A 2,818-nucleotide genomic window follows, 5' to 3' on the forward strand; every position below is an offset into this window, starting at 1 on the left:
CCGGCACCCGCCCCTCACCACTAATCCACTCCGCCTGGACGCTGGTTCTGTGCGCTCCCAAGGCGCACTCACTCCGCTGCAAGAGCGCTTTCGCGCGCCGCCACCGCCCAGCGCCGGGACCAGCGCAGTCTTCGGGCACCGGCTCCCCGAGGGAAACTGCCCTCCGCCCCCCGAGTCGAAGGGTGAAGAGAAGGGCGCCCCGGGAGCCCCCTGGGCCTGCCGTCAGTCACCCGGATTTGTAATTGGCGAAGGGTGCGGGTCCCCGAGGGACATCTCCTGCTGGCACCTAACCTTTCGGATCCCAGACTGGAGCCAGAGCTCCGACATTCCAACGGAATCCCCGTGGGCAAACCGACCCCGGTTCCCGACTCTGGCCACCAGCAGCCTCGCGCCCCAGACCCTCCCAGGGCACGGAAGCAGGTCAGGTCGCCCTGCTCAGCCTCCGGGGCGGCGGCGGCACCACCCCAGCGGCTCCCAGCAGCACCGACGAGACCCCCCGCAGCGCCTGCCTCCGGGTGGCCTCTCTCCGGGGCTGACCCCCTCGCGCCCCCGCGCGTCCTTCTGCGTTTCTCAGCCTGCTCTGACAGTGATGTAACGAGGCCAGGCTCGCGCCGCGTCCCCTCTTTCCCAGGCTCAGTGCTTCCTCCCCCCGCGCCCCGCGCGCAGCGCGCTGAGCTGGCGCCGGGCTCCGTTTGCACAGCACGGGGACCGACGGGCACGGCTGGGAGAGCCGCTTTCCCACGTTCCACCTCCCGGATACAGAGTCCCTGGGGGAAACCAAGCTTTCCTCCCAGAGCCAGGGGAGCGAGCTGAGGGGGCAGCTGCTTTGGAGGCTTCTGAGGAGACAGCCTGGCTTCTTTCCCTACTTCTTGGAGAGCGCAGGAAACCTCAGGTACCTGGTGACCCCAGCCGGTGCGTGTTGATTTGAGAGAGAGGGACAGAGGTTGCAATAGTAAGAGGGAGGGAGGGAGGGTACGAGGGAGAAAGGGGGTGACCCCAGCCGGTGCGTGTTGATTTGAGAGAGAGAGACAGAGGTTGCAATAGTGAGAGGGAGGGAGGGAGGGAGGGGACGAGGGAGAAAGGGAGGGAGGGAGAAGGGACGGAGAGGAAGAGTGAGAAATAGAAACAGGGAGAGATTGCAAGAGAAACGCGGAGAGAGAGACAGAGATTGCAAGAGAGATACAGAGGCAGAGACCAAGACTGAAAGTCAAGAAGAGAGTCAGAGACAAAGAGCAAGAGAGAGACAAGAGTTGGTGGGTGGGAGCTTGACCTGGATTTTTTTTTAAACGCACTGTGGTTTCACCTCTGACAGAATAAAGGAACGCTGCTCCCTGGCCAGCAAGCAGCCCCCAACCTGGATGGAGTGAAAGATGCGGCCTGATGACATTAACCCGAGGACTGGGCTGGTGGTGGCCCTGGTCAGTGTCTTCCTGGTCTTCGGTTTCATGTTCACCGTCTCTGGGATGAAAGGGGAGACTTTGGGAAACATCCCCCTCCTGGCCATCGGGCCGGCCATCTGCCTACCAGGCATTGCGGCCATTGCCCTGGCCAGGAAAACCGAGGGATGCACCAAGTGGCCGGAGAACGAGCTGCTGTGGGTCCGCAAGTTGCCCTGCTTCCGGAAACCCAGGGACAAGGAGGTGGTGGAGCTGCTGAGGACCCCTTCAGACCTGGAGTCCGGCAAGGGGAGCTCAGATGAGCTGGCTAAGAAGGCGGGCGTCAGGGGGAAGCCTCCCCAACAAGGCCAGGGTGAGGTGTCTGTGGCCAGCTCCATCACCACCCCCACACCCACGGAGGAAGGAGAATGCCAGAGCCTGGTCCAGAGTGGGCATCAGGAGGAGACGTCCAGATACCTGGACGGCTACTGCCCCTCAGGCAGTTCCCTTGCCTACAGTGCCTTGGACGTCAAGTGCTCAGCCTGGGACAGATCTGAGTGCCCTGAGCCTGAGGACAGCATCTTCTTTGTGCCCCAGGACAGTATCATCGTTTGCTCCTACAAGCAGAACAGCCCCTATGACAGATACTGTTGTTATATCAATCAGATACAAGGCAGGTGGGACCACGAGACCATCGTCTAATCTGTGCATACAAAGGTCACTGGATTCATAGAAACATGACTATGCCCAGCTCCCCATGGAAGAAAATTGCTCTGCTTGGAGAGCCTTCACACCGTTAGAAATTGACCTGGTATGTGATGGGTGTGATAATATCTGGTGTCCGAGAGTCATGTAAATAGGCATGTTGGGGACACACTTTAGGGAAGGGTGATAAGGATTAAGGACACTGGAAGAGGCAGTGGGTAGGAAAGGAAGTTACTCCGGTTGCTTCTTAACAATTTACACAATGTTGAATGTTTTGTAAAATAACCCAAAAAGTGCTATCCAGGACCAGCTGAAAGCAAGATAAATCTAGAGTGGGCTACAGATGTGAGGCATCAAACGATGCATGAGCTGTCCATAGGGAAAGTGAGCTGCTTTGTTTTTGAAGAAATTGAAAAAAAATTAATGATCTGTTATAACTGATCACAAATGATCTGTTATAATCTGAAATAATTTTTGTCTGGTGAAAAGCTTACCATACTTGGTATTTGGTGAAAGAAAAAAATCAAGATAGAAGAGTTAAACCCTCTTTAGATGGGATGGTTTTTGGGAAAAAGGGACTAAAAGACAGTTGGATTATGTAACTGAGTCTTGTGGCATTATTGTCTGACAAGATCATGGTTTCTAATAAAGTAAAATAAGTGTGACCAGCTATGTGAAAAGTTAACATGTTTATATGGCTATGTTACTTCTTAAACTCTTTGTTTAAATCCATTTAT

The 2,818-nt window shown here is 55.6% G+C and overlaps 1 protein-coding gene across 2 annotated transcripts; it reads left to right on the plus strand.

Moving 5' to 3' along the window:
* Positions 1–592: 592 nt before the first annotated feature.
* TMEM215 (transmembrane protein 215) lies at positions 593–2,490 on the plus strand. 2 transcript variants are annotated; one of them, XM_037745622.1, is made up of 2 exons: positions 593–912; positions 1,313–2,490. In XM_037745622.1, exon 2 carries the CDS (start codon positions 1,371–1,373, stop codon positions 2,076–2,078), a length of 708 nt encoding a protein of 235 aa, XP_037601550.1. In that variant the 5' UTR covers positions 593–912; positions 1,313–1,370; the 3' UTR covers positions 2,079–2,490. The 2 variants fall into 2 exon arrangements, with proteins under 2 accessions (XP_037601550.1, XP_017403808.1); XM_017548319.2 differs by having other exon boundaries at positions 593–892.
* Positions 2,491–2,818: the final 328 nt, after the last annotated feature.

Source organism: Cebus imitator, unplaced genomic scaffold (assembly GCF_001604975.1).
Source record: "Cebus imitator isolate Cc_AM_T3 unplaced genomic scaffold, Cebus_imitator-1.0 Scaffold206, whole genome shotgun sequence".
Taxonomy (NCBI): Eukaryota; Metazoa; Chordata; class Mammalia; order Primates; family Cebidae; genus Cebus; species Cebus imitator.